At 42.8% G+C, this 23,186-nt stretch overlaps 1 protein-coding gene across 4 annotated transcripts in view; it reads left to right on the top strand.

The window, feature by feature from the left end:
• DNAJC16 (DnaJ heat shock protein family (Hsp40) member C16) overlaps positions 1-23,186 on the top strand; it is a 41,462-nt gene that overhangs the window by 12,513 nt on the left and 5,763 nt on the right. For all 4 annotated transcript variants that reach the window (XM_025447164.3, XM_025447165.3, XM_049106956.1 and 1 more), the window contains 7 exons: positions 5,615-5,799; positions 7,760-7,864; positions 8,554-8,712; positions 19,307-19,437; positions 21,243-21,426; positions 22,104-22,286; positions 22,417-22,493. In XM_025447164.3, coding sequence (XP_025302949.1) covers positions 5,615-5,799; positions 7,760-7,864; positions 8,554-8,712; positions 19,307-19,437; positions 21,243-21,426; positions 22,104-22,286; positions 22,417-22,493 — 1,024 coding nt within the window. The remainder of the gene's footprint in view (positions 1-5,614; positions 5,800-7,759; positions 7,865-8,553; positions 8,713-19,306; positions 19,438-21,242; positions 21,427-22,103; positions 22,287-22,416; positions 22,494-23,186) is intronic.

The raw sequence follows: 23,186 nt of genomic DNA, 5'->3' as shown, positions 1-23,186 counted from the left end.
TGAAGGCGGTGCTAAACCGCTGAGCCACCTGGGCTGCCCGATACTGGTTTTTTTTTAATCTGCTTTTGCACTATGTCCTTGATTTTGTTCCATTTCACATTATTTTGCATCTTAGTAATTTCTTTATTGACAGGTTCGTGTTTAGTCAGATTTGAAAGTGGCCCCTTCCTCCAGTTGGCTCTGTACCATTCCTTAAAACATATGCAAAACTTGAAATAAAAATGAATGTATATATGTTACAGAGGAGAAAAAGAATTTCCCTAAAAGATGCGATACACATTAAGGATTGTATAATGAAAATGAATACAATGATACCTCAAAATAGAGGCGCAACATGGACACGTTTGGTACTGTACAGAAGGAAGACTTCTCACAACCTCAAAGGAGAAGGGAATGTTCATGTTTTTAATTACCCAGGATCTACAAATTAGCCATAAACATCAGTCTGTATCACAATCAAATAATGTTTCTGAAAGAGGTCACATCTGCTTTGCCTTTCTTTTAAATCCAAATGTTTATTTGGACTTCGGGTATATTGACCGTCCTGTAGCCTAGCTGTGCTGAATCAAGATACAAACACATGGATAGTTTTATTCGCTATTGTGCTAACTGAGCTTGCTTTATGGACCCTGGACTTTGAAGTGTAGAAAATTCGAAGGCAGAAGAGGAGACAATGGAGCCTGTGTTCTCTGACTCAGAGACCCCAAGTCACCACCCATCACTGGTCATTTCCCAGCCTAAGTTTCTGTGAGATAACAGTGCTGCCAGCTTTTCTTACTCTTCCTTCCAGTTTGGGAGGGAAGGGAGATGGGTTAGATCTGAATTCTTCCCCCCGCCCCTTTTTTTTTTTTAATTTTATTTAGGGATGCCTGGGTGGCTCAGTGGTTGAGCATCTGCCTTCAGCTCGGGTCGTGATGCTGGGATCCTGGGATCAAGTCCTGCATCAGGCTCCCCACGGGCAGCCTGCTTCTCCCTCTGCCTGTGTCTCTGCTGCTCTCTGTGTCTCATGAATAAATAAATAAAATCTTTAGTAAAGAAAAATTTTATTTATTTGAGAGAGAGAGAGAGCATAAACTTGGGGGAGGGGCTGAGGGAGAGGGACAAGCAGACTCCATGCTGAGCACAGAACCCAATGCAGAGTGCTATCCCAGGATGCTGGGATCATGACCTGAGCCGAAGGCAAATGCTTAATCTGCTGAGCCACTCAAGTGTCTCTAGATCTGAATTCTTTTTTTTTTTTTTAAGATTTTATTTATTTATTCATGAGAGACACAGAGTGAGAGAAAGACGCAAAGACACAGGCAGAGGGAAAAGCAGACTCCATGCAGGGAGCCTAATGTAGGACTTGATCCCAGAACTCCAGGATCACACCCTTAGCTGAAGGCAGATGCTCAACTGCTGAGCCACCCAGGCATCCCTAGATCTGAATTCTTATTAAATATCTTCTCAGGAGGAAAAATAATACCAATTGAAAAACCAAATATTTATCATTCTTTATTCTAATCTGTATACTAGTTAACCTATAGAAGAGAGGTAAAAGTCCTCCAGAATTTAGAAGTGGGATTATGATAGTAACAAAGTCCTTTATAGAAGTGATCCAAGAAAATGGCCTTTATAGATTTGGAAATACTTAACATTTAATGAAGGTGATGTAGGTAAGGACTCGTGGTAATTTAAGTAAAAGAAATGAAACCTAACCACTGTATTCTGTTCTGAGAAGGAAGCTGTATTGATGGGAGGGCAAGAAAGGTGGGGAAAGGACGACATAGAGAGGGCGAGGGTTTGCTGTGTATATCCTGCTCCATAGGAGAAGACCAGCTCCTCAAGGTGAAATTCCCACCCACAGAGACATCTCGGGCTCAGGCTTCATCATGAAATAATACTTCGTAATAACAGTTGTAATTAATTAGGCACCTATTGTATTCCAGGCTCAAGGTTAGATTCTGTTGTAACTTTCTTTTTTTTTTAAGATTTTATTTATTTATTCATGATGGCGGGGGGGACGGGTTGTGGAGCGACAGAGACATAGGCAGAGGGAGAAGCAGGCTCCACGCAGGGAGCGCAATGCGGGACTCGATCCTGGATCTCCAGGATTACACCCTGGGCCGAAGGCAGTGCTAAACCGCTGGGCAACCGGGGCTGCCCTAGGTTCTGTTTCACCTTATGTCTTTAGTCTCAACAGAACAACTTGTCTCCATCTTAAAAATGAGGAAACAGACAGCGAGGTGAAATGACTTGCCTGAAGTTACACAGCTACCAGGGAGCAGAGCTGGGCTTGAATCTGGATCTGACTGATTTTTAATACCAATTTTTTTAAGACTTTATTTATTTATTCATAGAGACACACATAGAGAGAGAGGGAGGCAGAGACACAGACAGAGGGAGAAGCAGGCTCCATGCAGGGAGCCTGATATGGGACTCGATCCAGGGTCTCCAGGATCACGCCCTGGGCTGCAGGCAGCACTAAACCGCTGCACCACCGGGGCTGCCCTAATACCAATTTTTAAATCATTGGTTTGTTTTTTAAAAACCAAGTGCCTACTACATGTCAGGAACTGTTCTAGATACTAGGGATGCAGCAGTAAACAAAATAAGCAAAACTCCCTGCAATCATAGAGCTTATGTTCTAGTAAGTACACACCACTAAATAAAATAGAGTCCATCAAAGGGCACCTTAGCTTGGTAAAGCCAGGCAGGTGCCAGAGAATGCCAAGGCACAGTTACAGGCTAAAATTGGGCAGGGTGGGCCTTTCTGAGGACGCAGCCCACACGGGGTGTTACAGGGAGCTTCAGGGGTATCTGGAGGAATAGTAGAGTGAACAACAAGCCCAGAAGCAAAGTCCGTTTCCCTTTGGTCTCCAGGACTGCATCCCTCATCCCAACTCCAGGCCCACAAGCCACCTTTCTGATGACTAATTCTGATCCACATGTGTCCTGAAACCTAGCAGAGGGCACCTTGAATGGCAGAGTTACTAAAAAGGTGTCCTTCCTGGGATTAGATAGTAAATTGGCATCTGGTCTATGTAAGATCCTTTGGGGTGAGTCAGCCTCTTAAGAAATTGATCCCTCTAGTATTCAGAACCAAAGGTGGAAGAGGTCATTCTTCGAAGCCAGGGAGGAGCCAGGCTTCACACTCAGGTAGGCCTGGGTTCAAATCCTGGTTCTACTGCATGCTACCTGTGATGCCAGGTCAGCTGTCCTCATCCTGTCCAGGCACTGGTAACATGGAGGTATCGGCACTGACCACTCAGGATGTTGGGGAGTGTGAAGAGTGATAATTCTATAAAGCTCTAGCCATGCTGCCTCAACTTTAAAAATGTTTAAAACATGGCCCTTCCACCCTTGGGTCTTTGCTGTATAGCCACTTGACACCCCACCCCCACCCCTGCTAGGTGATGTCCCTCTGACCTTAAATGAAACCAAACGTCTCAGTGTATATGCCTGCTATATTCTTGTTCTTCTCACAAAATGTTTACATGCACTTCCATTTGTCGACATTATCCCGTAGTTGTTTGTCATGCCTGTAGTGTGAGGTAATGTGCTAGACCTGGCTCTGGAGCATCCAGTTTGAAATCTTGTTCTACAGCTCCGCGAACTGGGATCACGTAATCTCTCTGAAGCTTGCTGTTTGTAAAATGAGGGGGTGATGTCTTCCTTACCTGCCCTTGAGATACTCTAAGGGACATAGTAAGATAGCCTGCAAATAGATTTGTTTTGTCTATTTAGCAGTTTTAAAGTATTAAGCCTGTGATCCTGCCGTTTACCCAGCAATTGCATTTTTGGAATTTAATTAGGAAATCACGCAAGTGCACAAAGATGTGTACACAAAGATCTATAAGGATGCCCATCAAAATACCCCATGTAATAGTGAAAGCTAATCACCAGAAAAAAGGAAATAAGTTAGAAGATGGGAAGTGCTCTGGAAGAAAGATGGGAAAGTGAATAGGTTGAGGAGGATGCCAAGTGTGGGGAGTATGGTTTCAAACATGGTAGCCAAGTGGGTCTCAGTGAGAAGGACTTGGAATTGGCAAAGGAGGAACTCAGCTTCACAGATGTCAGGGAGTTATCCACTCCGGGCAGAAGGGACAGCCAGTGCCAAGGCCCTGAAGCAGGAACATGCTAATGTGTTTAAGGAAGAGGAGAATGCTGGGTGCTGGGGCAAGGTGAATGAAGAGGAGGACAGGAAAGGTCAGAAGGGGACCAGGGACCAAATCACAAAAGCCTGGTTGGCCGTTGTGAAGATTGGCTCTTATTTTGAGTGACATGGGAAGTCTTTGCAGGATTTGGGCAGAGGAGGGCCGTGATCCATGTTTCTGTGTTAGAGGAGACAGTGAGGCTAGTATGTTGAGAACCGGCCGCAGGGAGACCAGGAGAGACAGTAACGTTAGGCGGGTATTGCACAACCAGGGGAAGAGAGATGGTGACTCAGAGGAGAGTCTAAAGAAAGTGGAGACAAACAGATTCCTGGCGTCTTTTGAAAATGAAGCCAACAGGACTTGCCAACAGATTGGACGTGGGGTGTGAGAGGCGAGAGGTGGAAGATGACTCGAGTCTTCCGTCCAAGTAACAGGAAGGAAGGGGCCCCGTTGGTGACCAGGGAAGGCCTGCGTGGGATGGACCTGGGGGAGGAGAGCAGGAATTGGGTTTGGGAAATGTTAAGTTGGGAAATCTATTGGGCATCCAAAAGAAGACGAGTCCTTGCTGGCTGTGAACATTTCATGTTCCTCCAGTGTTTAGCAGAGGAACCGGCTCTCTAGATATACTGGTCAAAGGAAGGAACAAGGAAAACTATTCAAGTATTAAGTGAAATGGGTATCAGATGCTCCTGTGTTGTTTTGTTTTGTTTTTCTTTTTTATGATAGTCACAGAGAGAGAGAGAGAGAGGCAGAGACACAGGCAGAGGGAGAAGCAGGCTCCATGCACCGGGAGCACGACGTGGGATTCGATCCCAGGTCTCCAGGATCGCGCCCTGGGCCAAAGGCAGGCACTAAACCGCTGCGCCACCCAGGGATCCCCTGTTTTGTTTTATATGTAGGTGTGTGCGTCCACACACACATTTGTAAGAAGAGGTACAGGAAGATACCAACACGTCAACAGGAATTATATGGGATTTTGACATCTGAGTGATTCTAACTTAATTTCTGTCTCCTTTTCAAGAATGTGTACTTTCTAATATCTGTCTCTACACATAACTTATATAAAAGGGAGACTTGGGCTAAAGAGTGAGAAGACTGAATTCTATCGATAAATCATAGTTATTTTTCCAACTATTGCCAAGTTGTTGAACTCTGGAATTGTTCCCAGGTTTGTTTGTTTGTTTTCCTTGTGAGTAGAAGCACTGTAGCAGATTGCTTTCTTTTCTTTTCAAGTATTGAGACTAAAAGTATGGAGACTAAAAGATACAAAGATTTGTAGCTCTTAAATATAGCCAGATTATTCTGCAGAAAAACTGAACCAGTTTAGAGTATCAGCAATGAAAAAGTGCTAATCGATCTATTAGGAGAGATATCCTAGGTCAGGAGTTCAGTTACACACCAAAAGATCACTTATCAGCATTTCCTTATCTACCGTGGGGTGGTGAAAAGGCTTCATGGAGGTCTTCCATACTTTTCAGGTGTAGGAATCGGTGTGGTCCATGCTGGGTACGAGAGACGCCTGGCCCATCACCTGGGAGCGCACAGCACTCCCTCTATCCTGGGAATCATAAATGGAAAAATCTCCTTCTTCCATAATGCAGTTGTCCGTGAGAACCTACGACAGTTTGTAGAAAGTCTCCTTCCAGGGAACTTGGTGGAGAAAGTAAGTACCTGGTGGAAAAGTAGCCTGTGAGGTACCTGGGTCCCCCAGCCACCCTGAACTCTATGGTCATCTCAGACCTGAGTTTCATTTTGAACAGGGCAAGACCTATGTTAATTAAGTAATAACTCAACTGAAGTCATTTAAGTGAAGTCTGAAAAACTTCAGACTAAGACTTTCAGTAGGAGACTGAAAAACAAGGGAGAAAGACTAAGAATCTGTCCCTGTTGGTAACCACTGACCCCATTTACACTGTGGTGGGGATCTGAGCCTGGAATGACAGTGGCTCTCATTTTCTAAACAAAAAATTAGATCATGATGTAGAACGAAGGATTTCTTTCTGATTCATGAATTTGTTCATTTGAAGGTATCTGTCTTATGAAAGGATTCAAAATAAGTTACATTTGGCTATATTTTTAACGATCACATCTGTGGAAAACACAAGATTCCATGAAATCAAATATTTTTGGAATTTTCAGAACTTAGAGTAATGCAAAGATGAGTAAATTTCACAAACAAAAATTATGCCAGAGAAACCAGGCACAAAGAGTTCATACTAGTTTATGATTTTTACACTTAAGCGGCATTTTTTCTCCAGTATCTTAGATTAAGTGTCACAGGAACTAGAACAGGATTCGTGTGTGCTTTAAATAATTCATTCCTTTAACTATACCAGGGGAGTGAACATACCAGCATTTCCATCCTATTACCACGTGCACTGTTCATAGACTATGCCGCCGGGATCATTATCTACAGAAGAAATATTTGGTGGAGCTAGAGAGAGTATGGTAGGCTACTAGAATGATCGTAGGTTTCTGGATGGGTCCTCAAACATTTATGAAATGTCTGTTCTATGCCAGTCACTGTAAGTGTTGAGGACGCTTTTCAAGGAGCTCCCAGCGTAGCAGGTGATTATTTCCATCTGATATGCTGAAAGGCTGTCTGAGAGAGTGGGGAAAGGCTTCCTGGCAGAAACGGCCCATGCACTGAGTTTGCCAGGTGAAGTGAGAGGTAGGGAATGAGGATGGGACGTGAAGCATCCTGCTCTGCGTGAAGTAGTCGCTAGTGAGCAGGAGAGGGCAGGACTAGAGGGGTTTGTAGGAATCTCGCTGCCTGGCCACCCGATAGAGGAACTTGGGTCTTGGCTTGCAGGTGCTGAGGCCAATGTAGGGGGCTGAGCAGAGAGTGAAATGATCAGATTGAGGTTTAATATAGATCATTCTGGAAGCAGAATGGAAAGATAAACCTTTTTTAACTATGAAAAATTTCTAAGTAGAATTTTAATTTGTTAATGTTTTGGGGTTTTATTTATTTACTTAGAGTGAGCATGAGTGGGGGGAGAGGGAGGAGCAGACTCCCTGCTGAACAGGAAGCCCAACTTGAGGCTCCATCCCAGAAGCCCAGGATTGTGACCTGAGCTGAAGTCAGACGCTTAATCAACTGAGCCACCCAGGCACCCCTTATTAATGTTTTTTATATTCTCTCAGTAGGATTATTTAAAGCATAATCAGGGAAGCACAAGAGTAGCAATTCAGATGGTAATAAATGAAACTATGTAATATATAGACCAAGTGGGCCCCCTTATTTTTTTAAGACCTTTTTAAAAGAGTAATCACTGTGTTATCTTCCACAGGTTAATAGACTAAGAAGTACAGTGTATAATAGGTTAAGAAGCATGTCTATAATTCAAAAGTTCACTCTTGTTTTTATGTGTTAAGTAATTGTTCCAGAAAAGACTGTGATTTCGATCCGTAAGAGTGGGAACACATGAAAATACGAAATCAATAAGTCTGTTCTTTTAAACCATTTTAGTCAAAGACAAAAAAATTAGTGATCGGCGTTTTTTATTTTCTACGAAATACTCTTTTACACATACTTGATTTTGTTTAATTATCTCCTGACTACATATACTACAGTTGTTGAGAATTGAATACTGAAACTAACATCCTCTCTTCAATTTAAGGTTACAAATAAAAATTACATCCGATTCCTCTCTGGCTGGCAGCAAGAGAATAAACCTCATGTCCTTCTGTTTGACCAAATGCCCGTTGTACCACTGCTCTACAAGGTATTATGTGCTGGGAGAATGTTTGCTCTTTTTTTGGTGGAGAGAACTTGTGGCTTGCTTGTCCTTTGTGGGTAAGAGCTTATCCAAAGAAATGTTTGAAGACCAGAAATTTGCCTCAACCACCATACACTGGGTTGGTGCTTTCCACACACATAATAACATTTGATCTTTAGAAGAGCCCAGTGATAGAAATATCATCCCTGTTTTATAGACCAAGACTTTTGAAGCTCAGAGAGGTTGTACGACCTCCCCCCTTGGTGACTGCGTGATTCCCAGACCCATCCTCTGGGTGACATCCTCTGCAGCACTTCCAGCACCCATCTGGTTAGCCCTGTGACATGAGACGGGAGAGGAAAGTGTCCTGCTTATTACCCTTTGGCGTGGCCACTGCCATCTTACATAATTGAGGTGATTCCTCAGATACTCCATGCCTCCAACCCAGCGTAGATCTCAGTAAAATGAATAGTTTTCTCTCTGTGTGAGAAAAAATAAAATTCCCTGTGTTTAGCTTTATTGGTACAATTTTCGGGCATGGGACATCATAGAATTCCTTGAATTGCGCAGAGGTCTAGCAGCCCGAGTGGGGCTATACACGCTGGCATTCATCACCACTGGTGTGAACTGGTCACGCTTGGTTTCTGTGATCCTGCTATCAATTTAATTTCTTCCTCTCTATTACACCCTAACAGTTGACTGCTTTTGCGTACAAAGATTACTTGACATTTGGGTATGTACGCACCGGTTTGAGAGAGGCGGAGGAGATGAAAAGGCAGTACAATGTCAATGTCTATGCCCCCACCATCTTGATCTTTAAAGAACACATAAACAAGCCTGCAGATGCTATTCAGGTACGTGACAGTCGCCCTATCTTGAGGTTGCCCTCGTGTTGTATCTTGTGCCTTTATGAATAAACAGCAAAATTGAACAGAGCAAGTGAGAAGGAGAAATTCATTTTTTAATTTCTCCCTTCAGAGGCACAAAATTTAAAAACAAGTTTCGTTTTCATCCTATTTGGTACTGTTTTGCTCAAAAAATAATCTTTTGATAGAAAATAGGATGGTGGTGATGCCAAGGGCTGAGGGAGGAGAATATGGGGAGTTCATGTTTCATGGGGATACTTTCTGTTTGGGAAGATGAAAAGGTTCAGGAGGTGGATGACAGTGATAGTTTTACAACAATGTGAATGTACTTAATCACAGAATTATGCGCTTGGAAATGGTTAAAATGATCCATGGTCAGTTAAGGGTCTGCCTTCGGTTCGGGTCATGATTTCAGGGCCCTGGGATCAAGCCCTGCATCGAGCTCTCTGCTCCGCAGGGAGTCTGCTTCTCCCTCTCCCTCTGTGCTCTCTTTCCCTCTCTCACTCTCTCAAGTAAATGGATAAAAGTCTTTTTTTTTTTTTTTTTTTTTTTATTCATGAGAGACACAGAGAGAGAGAGAGGCAGAGACACAGGCAGAGGGAGAAGCAAGCTCCATGCAGGGAGTCCCATGTGGGACTCCATCCCGAGTCTCCAGGGTCACGCCCTGGCTGAGGGTGGCGCTGAACCGCTGAGCCACCCAGGCTGCCCCGATAAAATCTTTAAAAAAAAAAAAAATGTCCATTTACATTATATTTTGGCACAAAAATAAAATAAGAGGGTCACCTGGCTGGCTCAGTCAGTAGAGCATGTGACTCTCATTCTCAGGGCTGTAGGTTCAAACCCCACATTGGGTGTAGAGATTACTTAAAAATAAAATCTTTTAAAAATTTGTTTTAGAGCAGCCTGGGTGGCTCAGCAGTTTAGCGTCCCCTTCAGTCCAGGGCGTGGTCCTAGAGACCGGGGATCGAGTCCCATGTCGGGCTCCCTGCATGGAGCCCGCTTCTCCCTCTGCCTGTGTCTCTGCCTCTCTCTCTCTCTCTCTCTCTCTCTCTCTCTCTGTTGTGTGTCTCTCATGAATAAATAAATAAATAAAATCTTTTTATTAATTGTTTTAAATAAAATAAGAAATAATCACCTTTTCTAAAGTGATCCTGTCAGAAGATCAGTAATCTTATTCTAAAATAAATTACAAAGCACCTTGGTGGCTCAGTTGGTTAAGCGTCTGCCTTTAGCTCAGGTCATGATCCCAAGGTCCTGGGATCAAGCCCCACATTAGACTCCCTGCTCAGCGGGGAGTCTGCTTCTCCCTCTACCCCTCCCCACTGCTTGTGCACTTGCACCCACTCTCTCTCAAATAAATAAGTAAAATCTTTTAAAAAATAAAATAAATTATAGGGATCCCTGGGTGGCGCAGTGGTTTAGCGCCTGCCTTTGGCCCAGGGCGCGATCCTGGAGACCCGGGATCGAATCCCACGTCAGGCTCCCGGTGCATGGAGTCTGCTTCTCCCTCTGCCTGTGTCTCTGCCTCTCTCTCTCTCTCTGTGACTATCATAAATAAATAAAAATTAAAAAAAAAAAAAAATAAAAAAAAAATAAAATAAATTATAAAAATAAATTCAAAACTTAAATATAAAATGACAATAAAAAGAAATGAAAGAAAACCATAAACTCAGAACTTTTAAGTGAATATCTGATAAAGATAAGAGCTAAAAATCTTGTTGAAAATCTTAATTATAAGTTTAAAATTTGTATATAAATACTTTAAAATTTTTAAGTTAAGCAGTAAGCTAAGGGAAATATTTACAACCAATCTAAAAAAAGATTTTTATCTTTAATTTCTCTTGAACTACTTCTAATCAAAGAGATCAACACAAAACCTCCCGAAAGTGACTGCTTAATGGGTAGAGAGAGTTTTCTTTCAGGGTAATGGAAATGTTTGGGCCCAGAGAGAGGTGATTGTTATAGAACACCATGAATGTATGGAATGCCATTGAGTGATACATTTTTAAATAGCTAATTTTGTGTTACATGGATTTCATATCAATAAAAAAATTAATAAAACTTCCCAAGAGGACTAGTCTGGGAATATGAACAAAATTGTGAAAAGAGATTCAAGTGACTGATAATCACTTTTAAAAATTAAATCTCACTAGGGATCCCTGGGTGGTGCAGCGGTTAGGCGCCTGCCTTTGGCCCAGGGCGCGATCCTGGAGACCCGGGATCGAATCCCACGTCGGGCTCCCTGTGCATGGAGCCTGCTTCTCCCTCTGCCTCTCTCTCTCTCTCTCTCTCTCTCTCTCTCTCTCTGTGACTATCATAAATAAATAAAAATTAAAAAAAAAATTAAATCTCACTAATCACAAAAAGCCAAGTTAACATTTTGTTCTCCCATCACATTGTTGAAGATTTTCAAAGTGAAGATAGTAGTGTTGAGAGTAGAGAGAAACAGGTAGTCTTTCGTTTTGCCTAGCTGGAGGAGGCTTTAGAGTTTTCAGAAAAGCAATTGGGTAATAACATGTCAGTTGCCTGGATTCATTCAAGAAAAGCATACTCCTGAGTCCTGGGGGGAGCCAAACGCTACCCTGCGTACTGGGGATGAACAAAGTCACCTGCATTCTCTGTCCTAGAATCCGTCCTGTATTCCAATGGGGTTGACAGACAACTGGCATAACATACTCCATGGTGGCGTGTGGAGGAGAAGTGCTATGGAGAAAAAGAAAGCAGGAGAGGGGAATGTGGAGTGTCAGGAGAGCAGGTTCACATTTTCTAAGGTATTGTGGCCAGGAAGGGCCTCCTGAAGGTGACACTGGTGTTTAAAGACCTCAGGGAGATGAGATTACCTTTTAGGAATCTGTCCTCAGGGAATAGGAATTCAGCCAAAAATTATATACAGAGACATTACCATTTGTAGCTGGTTTCACTGGGGGAAAAATAGAAGTATCCAACAGTAGGCTAATTATTAGTAAATCCCGAATAGGGATGGCTATATAGCCGTTTAGCCATTGAAACAGCAGTTCAAGGACACTTAATGATGGGGATAGTTTTCAAAACATAATTATTAAAAAAAGCAAGCAGGATGCAAAACTAAGGTGCCTCACTCTGTGGCAGGTCTGAACTGTGTGGCCATCTCAGGCCTGAGTTCCCTATTAATTAATAACTCAGACGAAATCATATAAACACAGTGTATAAAAGACTGAAAATTGAAATAAATGAAGCACAGAGACTAAAGGATCTCAATGCATATCAATTATATACACAATTTAAACACTGATCTCAGTTCATGTGTATAGGTACATGCATACACATAGGAAAAAGCTGGAAATAGATACATCTCTTGATGGTAAAATTAGGTATTATCCTAATGTTTGGGTTTTCAGAAATCCCTCTCATGAACATGTCTTATTTTATTTCTTTAATGTCATTTTTATTTTTTATTATATTTTTTAAGATTTTTTTAATCTCTGCACCCAATGTGGGGCTCGAACCTACAACCCCAAAATCAAGAGTCAACACGCTCTACCAGCTGAGCCAGCCAGATACCCCTATTTTTTCAAAAAAGCAACGAGAACTCTTTGACTCACCTCTCTTAAAGGAAGCTAGAAGTTCTATAAAATCCTTTGTTTCAATTCATTCAGTAAATGTTTCATTGCCTGCCTGCTGTGTAGTAAATACAGAGGAGCTCTGAGGAGCTCTGACATCTAGTTAAGCCTTTGTCCTCACAACTCTGTCCGAGGAGAGAGGCCTGAGGGCAGTTTCCATCCACCGGCATAAGTGACTCATTCAGATGTGAACGGAGAGGAAAGACCCTTGAGCCTGGGGCTAAGTGAGAGGAAGAACCAGATGGGAGAAGTGGCAGTGAGGAGAGAAGAGCAGGTTAGGAAGCAGGTAATGGATTCGGTTGTGGATGTGCACAACGAGAGCTGCGTGCGGGAAGTCTGAGAGGAGGTGTCCATTGGACAGTGGAGCGTAGGGACCGAGGTCTTAGTGAGCTGGGGAGAGAGATTGGTAGCTCATCAGTGAGGGTTGGAGGTGCCAGTCCTCACTGCGGAGTGATCTCCCAGGCATCCACAGCAGGTGAAGTAAGGAGAGAAGGGAGCCAAGGACAAAATTCTGGACAGGCGCCAGCAGTTAAAAAAGGGGTGCCCTGTCCAATGGCAGCTGAGTGGCTGAGAGAATCACGAAGAAAACATGCCAGTGGTGAAGAAGGAACAGAACTTCTCAGTTCAAGATTAATCTATGAAAACTTCCTAAACTGTTTTTCAGTAATAGCTTCTACTCTGGAGAATGATTTATTTATCCCTTGGGAAAAATTGTAGCTCAAATACATTTACAGAATTACTGGCATAGGAGAGCCTCGGTGGCTCAGGCGATTAGGTGTCCAGCTCTTGATTTCGGCTCAGGTCATGATCTTAGGGTCATGAGATCAAGCCCTGCAACTGGCTCTGTGGTGAGGATAGAGCCTGTTTAAGATTCTCTCTCTCCCTTGCCCCTACTTACCCGTGAGCATGCACATGTGCACGCCTGCTCTCTCTGACTCTCTCTCTAAAAAAAAAAGTACTGGCATGATGAATGCTTCACCAGTTTGTTCCTATGGATATGAGAACGGTACCTCCCAACAGCAGGTCACTTGGTAGGTGACACTCGCAGCACCACTTGTTTCATGGAGTCCTGCTATATTTGCTTTCATTTGCTGTGTAGTATTTATGGCCACAAGGTAACTTCTTGGCTCATTCTTCTGGCAGTGGGCAATTTCAGCGCTTTAGGGGCAATGTCGCCATGAACATCGTGTGTATCTCAGTCTATGTGGGTTTCTCTAGGACAGCAGTTTTCAGAATGAGATTCACAGACCCTGGGGTAGGAGTGAGAAGTGTGTGAGATCAAAACTGTCTTCATAATAACACAGAGACATAATTTGTCCTTTTCCTCTGTGTTGACACCTGCGCTGATAGTGTGAAGGCCACGGTGGGTAAAACTACCAGTGCACAGCCCAGTGCACAGTCCAGTACATAATCCAGGGCCCAGGCCCCAGACCATCAGGAAGCATCTGTTTTTCACTCCTAAGCACTCACCATGAAAACAAACAGAAACAACTCTCATGTATCACTTAATACCCTTGATGAAGCAATAGCAAGTATTAATTTTATTAATGAATTAACCCTTGAGTACGTCTTTTAGATGTTTTTAATCTGTGTGACAAAATGCAAAGTGTACAAAAAGCGCTGCTACATGGCAAAGTATAAAGGTTGTCTTGAGGGTAAGCATTTTAATTAAATCACAATTTAATTCATGAGTTTTAAACTAGCCCCCTTTTTAACAGAACATTATTTTTACTTGAAAGAATAACTGACAGACAACTGTGGTTATTCAGACTCAGGCTTGGGGCAGACATTCCCCAAAAACAGTGAGCCTACCACTTGAAGGGAAACAACTGACCGTATTTGTTGCCAGTGATAAAACTTAGGCTTCCAAGAAAATTAGAATTTTGAAAAATTTGTATCGGCTATGAGCTTCTCAAAACTTTGTGATGAGATTTGTTCATCAGCGTGGTGCACTTTTTTTTACATGTATAATAAAATTTGTCAGCATTTGGAAGATCAGTGAACCAGTACTTTCCAAATGACCAATGCATGATTTTAAGAAATCACACCTGAGTAAAAAATCCGTTTTAAGTGCAAAGTGATCAGTGAATTTGAATTTAACAAAGTATTAAAAGTTCATTGAATCCAGGGACACCTGACTGGCTCAGTTGGTAGACCCTGTGACTCCTGATCTCAGGGTCATAAGTTTTAAGTCCCACGTTGGGCATGGAGCCCACTTTAAAAAAAAAAAAAAAAAATGTTCTAAGACCAAAAAGTTTTGAGAACCATTGCTTCTAGAGTATGTCTGGTTGCAGAACTGCTGGGTCGTGGGGTCTGCACATCACCAGCTTTTCTGGGTAACCTGTTTTCCAGAGTGATGTTACCAGTTTACATTTCCACCAGTCGTGTGCAAGTTTCATTGCTCCACATTCTTGCCAACACCAGTTCAATTTCGTTTTTTTTTTTTTTAAGGTTTTATTTATTTATTCATGAGAGACACGGAGAGAGAGGCAGAGACATAGGCAGAGGGAGAAGCAGGCTCCACGCAGGGAGCCCGATGTGGGACTCGATCCCAGGACCCTGAGATCACGCCCTGAGCCAAAGGCAGATGCTCAACCGCTGAGCCACTCAGGCATCCCTCAATTTCGTTTTTCTGAGTTCTCTGAATAATGGTATCTCATTGTGATTGTGCTTTGCATTTTCCTTAACCACAAACTGATTATGGGCCTTTGGATTTCCCCTTTTGTGACATGACTGTCAAGTGTTTTGCCCATTTTTTTTTTCTATTGAACTGTCTGCCTTTTTGCTAATGATTTGTAGCCAGTTATTTATACAACTGAAGTCCTGCAGTGTATACCTCTATGTCTGGCTTTCGTCAGCTGATGTTTGGGGGTTCGTACACGTTGTCTGTGGAGTTTGGCATGAATATATTAATTAGTTTGTCTCTTCCAGCTCCCGCAGGCAGTCATTTGGCTCTTCCCAGTTTTTAGTGATTTGACCAGTGATGCTGTGAAGATATTCTTGTATTTGGTATCTTTTTGATGAACATATGTTCTTACTTTTAATGTATTCATTCATATCAACATTTTTCTTTTCTGATTGATTGGTTCTGTTTGTTTACTATTTAAGACATCTTCCCCTAGGTCAAGACAATAAAGATAATCCCTTCACGGGGCTTCTTTATAATTTGCCTTCTATACTTACATATTAACTATTTGGAAATGGTCTTGATAAGTCACAGAGCAAATCCTCCTGCTTTGTTTTCTGGATTTTAGAAGGATGGGAGTTTTTTCAAAAGCATCTTGGCTGCTATTGTTCTTTTGTGCGTTTTATATACATACTACATTCTGTCAGTCAAGTTCCATCAAAACAAACACACATGTTGGAATTTGATTGGATGTGTATTGACTCTTTAAATCAGTTGAGGAGAATACGCATCTTGACAAAATTGAGCCTTCCAACCTATGAGCGTCGTGTATCTGTTTTCCTTTGTTTAGATGCTCTGTAATAGGTTTCTATAAGCTTTTATCATTTTCTCCATAAAGATTGTGCTTTTTTTCCAATTTATTTTTAGGTACCTTGTTTGTTTGTTTGTTTTTTTTAATGCTGTTGAAAGGTATCTTTTTTACTACATTTTCTGTTTGTTGGTATTAAGTATCACAATTGATTTTTTTTTAAGATTTTTTTTTTAATTTTTTTTTTTAATTTTTATTTATTTATGATAGTCACAGAGAGAGAGAGAGAGGCGCAGAGACACAGGCAGAGGGAGAAGCAGGCTCCATGCACCGGGAGCCCAACGTGGGATTCAATCCCGGGTCTCCAAGATCGCGCCCTGGGCCAAAGGCAGGCGCCAAACCGCTGCGCCACCCAGGGATCCCTATTTATTTATTTTTAAAGAGAGAGTGTGTGCTTGTCAGTGGAGGGAGGCACAGAGGGAGAGAGAATCACCAGCAGACTGCCCCCTGAGTACAGAACCTGACAGGGGTCTCAGTCCCAAAACCCTGAAATCATGACCTGAGCCAAAATCAAGAGCTAGACACTCAATTGACTGAGCCACCCAGGCGCCCCAATACAGTTGGATTTTTTTTTTTAAGATTTCATTTATTTATTCACAAGAGACACAGAGAGGCAGAGACAGAAGCAGAGGGAGAAGCAGACTCTATGCAGAGAGCCTGACGCAGGACTCGATCCCAGGACTCTGGGATCACGACCTGAGCCAAAGGTAGATGCTCAACCACTGAGCCACCCAGGTGTCCCTACAATTGGATTTTTTAACACTGACCTTGTGTCCAGCAATCTTGCTAAACTCCTGTTACTGATTTAAATAATTTATCTGTACCATCTTTTGGGTTTCCTAAATACACAATCATATCATCTGAGATTAATGGCAGTTTTGCTTCTTTTTTATTCAGCCCTTATTTTATTCCTTTTTCTTACTTTACCTGACCTCTGGTGTGACATGGAATAGAACTGTAGTAATGGGAGAGGAGTGCCTGGGGGGCTCAGTCAGTTGAGTGTCTGACTCTTGATTTTGGCTCAGGTCATGATCTCAGGGTCGTGGGATTGAGCTCCATGTCGGGTCCCATACTCGGCAGGGAGTCTGCTGGAGATTCTCTCCCTCTTCCTCTGCCACCCCCCCCCACCCCAGCTCATATGTGCAAGCACACGTGCATATTCTCTCTCTCTCTCTCTCTCTCTCTCTCTCTCTCTCTCTCTCTCTCTCTCTCCCCCCCTCCCTCCCTCCCTCCCTCCCTCCCCCCCCCCCCCCCCGCCAAAATAAATAAGTGAAATCTTTTTAAAAAGAAAGAAAGGTAGTGATGAGGGAGGGCATCCTTGTTCTTGATTTCCATGTTCCCAGTAAGTATGATGTTTGCAGAAGACCTTTTGCAGCCACCCTCATCCGGTTAAGGAAGTTCCCTTCTATTCATTGTTGACCTAAATGATACTGGTTTTTATCAAACGGTTTTTTCCACAGTTGTTGAGATTATCCTGATTTCCTCTTTATCTTTCATCTTCTAAAATGTGCTAAATAAAAAAAAAAATGTGCTAAATACAATAATTCATTTTCTAATATTAAACCTAATTTGAGTTCATCAGATAAGTCCAACAGGATCGTAACTTGTATTATGCTTTCAACAGATTGCTGAATTCAGTTTGCTAATAACATTTTGTTGAGGATTTTTTGCATTTGTGTTCAGAAGTGAGGTTGACTTCTGACTTTTCTTTCTCCTGATGCCCATGTGAGGCTTTGCATCATGAAGGGAGGTGGGTGCGTTCTCCCTTTTTCTATTCTCAGGAAGACTTTATGTAAGATTGGATTGTCCTCTTGAAAGTTTCATCAAAACCATCTGTAACACCATCTGGGCCTTGAGTTTGTGTTTAAGGAAAGATCTCTGCCACGGGTTCACCTTCTTTAACGGTTACACAACTATTTAAGATTTCTGTTTTTTCAGATACTGCTCTATTATTCTAGAAGTTTTTCTATTCATCTAAATTTTCAAATCTAAATGACTTTTTCTTTTAACTTTTACAACACAGATGGTGATTCCTGCTTGTCATCTTTGATAATGGTTATTTGTGTTTTCTCTCCTGTTTGTATGATGGGTTTTACCAGAGGTTTGTCAATTTTATTAGCTCTCCCAGAGAGCCAGTTTTGGCTTTGTTAATTCTTTGTTTCTTCTTCTTTTTCTATGTTTGTTTTTGCTTTGTGGATCTCCGTTTTTATCTTTATTATTCCCTTCTTCCCCCTTTCATATTTTTTGCTATTTCTTTTTAACTTCTTGATATGGGCATCTAGGTCATTAATTTCTGTTTTATTCACTGTAACATTATCCTCCAAGTATGGCTTTATTTTCACTCCAGGGTTTATAAATAGTACTTTCATGGGTCCTTCAAATTCATGGAATGCCTGAGTGGTACAGTTGGTTAAGCATCTGACTCTTGGTTTTGGCTCAGGTCATGATCTCAGGGTCCTGGGATCGAGCCCCGTGTCGGGCTCCATGCTCAGCAGAGTCCCCTTGAGATTCCCTCTCTCTCTCCCTCTGTCCTTCTCACTTGTTCTCTGTCAAATAAATATTTTTTTAAAAAATCAGAGTATTAATGTCTGATAGGCTCTTCTTAGATAAGTAGGTTATTCAGAGTGTGTTCCTTAACATATAGGGATTTTCTAGTTAACAGTTGATACAGACAACCTACTGTATATATAACTTCAGTCCTTCAAAATGTACAAAAATTAGGAATAACAAAGTGGCCATCATAGTTTTGTAGTCTGCCTTTTATACCTAGTAATTTTGTTACTTTGGAGTTTTTTAATTATTCAGTTTGCTGCCAATCATAAGTGGAAATCAGTTTGCCTGAAATTGAAAATGACTTTTTAGGGATGCCCGGCTGGGCTGAGTTGGTAGGACATGTGACTCTAGATCTTGGGGTCATGAGTTTGAGCCCCACATTGGGTGTGGAGCCTAATACTTAAAATCTTTTTTAAAAAATGACTTTTTAAAGCTGCCAGCATAAAGCCATATACAAAAATTCTGCAGTGGAAAGGGCACTTGATTTTCCTTTGACCTGAAATAGCTCCATCACTGCTTCCAATCCTACACTGTGGAAAGAGGTCACCAGTTTTATGTGTCCAAACAGATGTGTCTTATTTGTTGTATTGTTGACTGTAGCCGGGGTCAGCCACATTTTTTTCCTGTTCTTTTTTTTTTTTTCATAATTTTTTTCTTTGAGTCTAGTTTACATACAAACTATAGAAATGATCCCTGAAAGTATAGTCTTTGAGTCTAGTTTACATACAATGTGACATTAGTTTCGGGTATACAGGATAGTGATTCAGCTTCTCTATATCCTGTGCTCACCACAAGTGTGGCTCCCATCTGTCCGCATACCAGGCTATTACAATATCATGGTACAGCTACATTGTTTTTTTAAGCTTCTAAAGTAAAGCCGATTTCCAATGAGAAAAGTGAATAAAAATCAACTGTTTCTTGTTTTTTTTCCTGCAGGCCCGAGGTATGAAGAAACAGGTCATTGACGACTTCATCACACAAAACAAGTATCTTCTGGCAGCCAGACTCACCAGCCAGAGATTGTTCCATGAACTCTGCCCCGTGAAACGGTCTCACCGGCAGAGGAAGTAAGGACTCCAGGCTTTGCCTCTGCTTGTCACTGCAGTGAGAAGCCACGTCGCATTTCTCTAAAAGGGCAATGAAAAGTCTACCTGTGACATCAGAATTCACTCTTTACTAGTAGTGGGGGGTATAAATCCAGGGTGCCAGCCTGGCCCAGGGGCAGAGAAGATTTCCCTAATTCATAAACTTTTTAGCTGAGGCCAGAAGGGTAAGTAGCCTTTAGCTAGCTGTTGGGGAGAGGCTGGCTCACTTTAAAGAAGCATGGATCTGAGCGAGTCATTGCTCCTACTAGAGTGTCCCAGGCAGGCCAAGCCTTCAGAGGCCAGGGATGAGAGCTGGGAATGTGCTAACCCTAGGGAAGTGTAGGACACCGAGGAAAGGTTCAAATGATTAGCTAGAAATGGGAAGGCTGAGGCATATTCATACATAGTAACTAAAAAGTCTAGCAATGCAGGGAAAATATTTATTAGAGATCCTTCAGATTAATGAATCAATGGCTTTAAATGTAGGGCTATTTTTTTTTTAAGATTTTATTCATGAGAGACACAGAGAGGCAGAGACATAGGCAGAGGGAGAAGCAGGCTCCCTATGGGGAGCCCAGTGCGGGACTTGATCCCAGGACCCCAAGAGCACAACCTGAGCCAAAGGCAGACGCTCAACCACTGAGCCACCCAGGTGCCCTGAATATAGGGCAATATCATTGTGAAATGTGTCTAGATTTGGAAGGAAGGAAAGCATCCTGGTCATCTTATTTGAAAAATATAACTAAGATATTGTTTAAAGTGAGACATTCCCCATGTTTCCAGATTTTTCTGATGCCTTTATAAGACCAAGAGAGAAGAAAGACTTTAATTTGATATAAAGAAGAATATCAGGGACTCTAAGAATTGTGATGAGCACGGCCTTCAGAAAATAGCCCAGATCCATTGCAGTTCTCACCTTTTTTTTTTTTTTTTTTTTAACCACTGTCGCCTTTGGAGAGCGACTGTGCTAGCCTTCTTACCAGACTCTGCTTCCATTCCATTCCCCTCTTATGCCTTCCAGGCAGTTCTCCACACAGCAGCCAGTGAGCTTGCTAGAACATGCATTGGGTCCAGTCTCTCTCCATTGATGGGTCTTCACGCTCACAGTTCTCTCTGCCTGGAACGCCCTGACCCCTTTCCCCGTATGGCACCCCATTCAGGTCTTTGCTGTCTGAGAGGTGACATGTCCCTGAGCAATCTGTCTGATGGAGCAGGACTCCCACCCCACCCTGGACTCTTTCTCCTCTTCTTTTTCATAACACTTGTCACTATGTATTTATTTGTCGTCTGTCTTCCCTACCAGAATATAAGCTCCACCAGGGCAAGAACGTTGTCCGTCTTACCTGGCACATAGTAAGCGTTCCCTAAACATTTGGGAAACTGAATGAGTGATTAGCTAAACTTGCCTTTGCAAAGGAAGCCCTTCAGAGTGAGGTTCAGAGACCTCTGGCCCAAGATAGGATTGACCAGCCCAGTCTGTGATGGAAACAGAATAACAGGTGGCTTCTGAAATCCCTTCTGCATCAAGGATTCAGAGGCCATTGCCTACAAGAAATTCCTAAGTGTGATAAAGTTTGGTTTGGGGATGGCATCACCAGTCGGGAGAAGAAGCAGGTCATTGATGATTTGGAAAGCTGCTCTCGTGAGAGACTGCCACTGTGCAGCTTCCATCAGTAAGATGTATTCACTTCTCTAGAACAATGCGCCTCCTCTTCACCTTCTCTTACCATCAAGGGGTCCAGCCTCGGCCTCGGAGACTGATTAGAAAGTCTTCTGTCGTTGTGCAGGTACTGTGTGGTTTTACTGACTGCCGAGGCTGCCAAGTTGAGCAAACCCTTTGATGCTTTCCTGTCCTTTGCCCTGGCAAACACAAAAGACACAGTGAGATTCGTGCACGTGTACAGCAACCGGCAGCAGGAGTTTGCCAACACCTTAGTACCAGACAGTGATACGTTTCAAGGAAAATCAGCGGTGAGTCATGGATTCTCTTCTTCCAAGTTCTTGACAAGCTTATGGCACCTGAATGCTGTTTCCTCTTTCTTTGGGTGTTTTGAGTACAGATTTCAGGAAATCCAGAAATGTCTGAGCCTGTTTTGAAAGCCTAATCTTGAAACAGGTTTGAAACCCTGGTGATTTCACCTCCTAGATTTTCAGCCTTCGACCTTCACAGAAAACATCTTTCCTATGAGTACCTAGTGTGTAAAATCTTCCTTCGGCTACCAGTAAAATCTCTCTCCTTTACTTCTGCTTCTTTCATTTCACTTCATTTTGATTGCTCTCTCCTTCCCTTCCCCTCTTTTGTCATCTCTCTACAGAAGCATTAAATTCTGTGTCTTTGTCATCATTTTGGTAATCATGGAAAATCTCTCTAAAACAAAAGTTCCTTATAGATAATAAGTCAGAGCTTGTAGGGAAAAGTCTTCTCATAAGAAAGAGCTTTAACTTTTAGCAGAAGCTTTGGAAAGTCATCATAAACATAGTTTCCTTTGTCAGAAAATAACTGCAGTCTCTTGCGCGTATTTTATACCCATCTGTATTTGTGCTCAAGCTTATTGCTAACTGCATTGGATCCTTTTTCCCATCCTCCCCGAAGAAAAAAAAAACAAACTTAAAGACTTCTCTAATGGTTTCCTCTCTTTTCCCCCTAGGTGTCGATCTTGGAAAGGCGCACCACAGGAGGAAGGGTGGTGTATAAAACCCTCGAGGCTCCCTGGACAGGGAGTGAGAGTGATAAACTCACGCTTTTGGGCTATCTGGACCAGCTGCGCAGAGACCCCGCTCTGCTGTCCTCGGAAGCCGTGCTCCCCGACCTGACCGATGAGCTTGCCCCTGTAAGCATGTGGCCCGGGAGACGGGGCGCCAGGCAGGGCTGCTGAGGCGGGCGAGCCACCGTGTCGGGCGAGGACTTCTCCCACCTGGGCTCGGGGGCTCCATCCTGACCGGCATTTTCTCCCTCAACAGATCTTTCTCCTCCGGTGGTTCTACTCCGCTTCGGACTACATCTCAGACTGCTGGGACAGCATATTTCACAACAACTGGTAGGAATATTGCTAGACTGAATTTCTTCCTCCTCTTCTTCTTTCTTTCTTTCTTTTTTTTTTTTTTTTGGTGAGGGGAGGTCCCTATTTGAATTTCTTCTTCTCCATTGATAGTAGAACCACAGTTTTTCTCTTGAAAAGAGTCTAGGTTTCTTTGATTTCAGTGTCTATGCAACACAGGCAAGTGGAAGAATGTTTACACATTTTCTATAACCGGTCCTTTTTTCTTTTTTTTTTTTTTTTAAGATTTTATTTATTTATCAGAGAGAGAGCACGAGCCGTGGGGGAGGTGAGGCAACAGGGGGAGCGGGGCAGAGGGAAAGGGAGAAGCAGGCTGCCTGCTGAGCACGGAGCCTGATGCTATGCAGGGCTCGATCCCAGGACCCCGGGATCGTGTCCTGAGCTGAAGGCAGACGCTTAACCGACTGAGCCAGCCAGGCGCCCTTCCTCCCCGCAGCCTTTTCTTTCTTTCGGTAACTTCATTTTTTACATAGTTGCTAATGGACCCTCTCCCCCTGGGCCTGTCCTCTTCATCAGAGCACCCCTGGCACCCAGCCCAGGGCCTGACCCACATGGAGGCCAGTGCAGAGGTGTCCAAGCCAGTCGGTGAGCTAGCCAGACGAGGGAGAGCTATCCCACTCCCACCCCCAGTGATACTGTGAGCTCCCGAAGGGTAGAACCGCATCTGGTTCA

This window comes from Canis lupus, chromosome 2 (assembly GCF_003254725.2).
Source record: "Canis lupus dingo isolate Sandy chromosome 2, ASM325472v2, whole genome shotgun sequence".
Taxonomy (NCBI): Eukaryota; Metazoa; Chordata; class Mammalia; order Carnivora; family Canidae; genus Canis; species Canis lupus.
The sequence above is the reverse complement of the archived record's forward strand: the minus strand, read 5'-3'. Positions and strand labels throughout refer to the sequence as shown.